Below are 991 nucleotides of genomic sequence, written 5' to 3'. Positions count from 1 at the left end.
GGACCGGATTTTAGACTTCCCACCCTTCACTTGCTGCATGCTTGTTCCAGGTCATTATAGAGAAGCCAGGGATCACAATGACTGAGCCCGAAGGATCCAGCAATGGCAGCTGACCCTTGTTGGGATTTGGTGTCCGGGCCCCTGGAATCACTCTGCGGAGACCCCACGGCCAGTCCCCCCCGCTGAGACTTGTAGTCCCTCAGCTTCCAGGACACACAGAACTGAGGTCACTGAAGCGGGTCTGGGATGGGGCCGGCAGCTTCCGTTGGAGTCTTCTCACACAGATCCCCCTTTTCTGGCCCCTCCTCCCTCCTGCGGGGCCCCATCTGGCGCAGGGCGTTGCCGGGAAGACGCGTGATGTAACGGGTACCGGAGGAGCAGGCGGAGGTGTTCCTGGTCTCCGATGACATCATACTTCAGGGAGAAGACGAGGTGACCCAGCGCCGCGTCCAGCGAGTAATAATTAAAGTGTTCCTGCAACACAAAGCCACAGAGCCAGTCAGCGTGCACGAAGACAGGGGACCGGCATGACACCCCGCAACCACCACCACCCAGCGCCTGCGTCACACTGACGCCATCCATCCTCAGTACAATCTGAGAGCAGCACCGCCCACTAATGGCTCCGGGTCACATGATACGGGAGTGCACTCTTCACTGGCCACATGCTTGCTGTGGACAGGAAGTAGAGACAAGAGGAGGATGACCGCCACCTATGATGGTCACATGACTCCTTCCACATCTCCATCCTCCCAGGTCAAAAGACCACGTGAGCCACAACTTAATCACATGACCTCCTGAGGTCTCAGACCAATCACATGACCCGGAGATTGCACAGGATTCAGGCAGCAGTCAGCCCAGTCTAGAAGAGAAGCTCCCATCGGCCCCCTGTGGTCTGTACACATGTCCCGCCCCCCCATGGTCTGTACACATGTCCCGGCCCCCCGTTGTCTGTACACATGTCCCGGCCCCCCGTTGTCTGTACACATGTCCC

The 991-nt window shown here is 58.4% G+C and overlaps 1 protein-coding gene across 1 annotated transcript in view; it reads right to left on the bottom strand.

Moving 5' to 3' along the window:
• Positions 1–991, bottom strand: part of LOC108803599 (rap1 GTPase-activating protein 1-like) — a gene marked incomplete at its 3' end in the record, with an annotated part of 5,310 nt that overhangs the window by 1,452 nt on the left and 2,867 nt on the right. The window contains exon 3 of the mRNA XM_018575429.1: positions 371–474. Within this exon, the coding sequence (XP_018430931.1) occupies positions 371–474 (104 nt within the window). The remainder of the gene's footprint in view (positions 1–370; positions 475–991) is intronic.

Source organism: Nanorana parkeri, unplaced genomic scaffold (genome assembly GCF_000935625.1).
Source record: "Nanorana parkeri isolate BGI_ZX_2015 unplaced genomic scaffold, ASM93562v1 scaffold3916, whole genome shotgun sequence".
NCBI classification, from domain to species: domain Eukaryota; kingdom Metazoa; phylum Chordata; class Amphibia; order Anura; family Dicroglossidae; genus Nanorana; species Nanorana parkeri.
The sequence above is the reverse complement of the archived record's forward strand: the minus strand, read 5'-3'. Positions and strand labels throughout refer to the sequence as shown.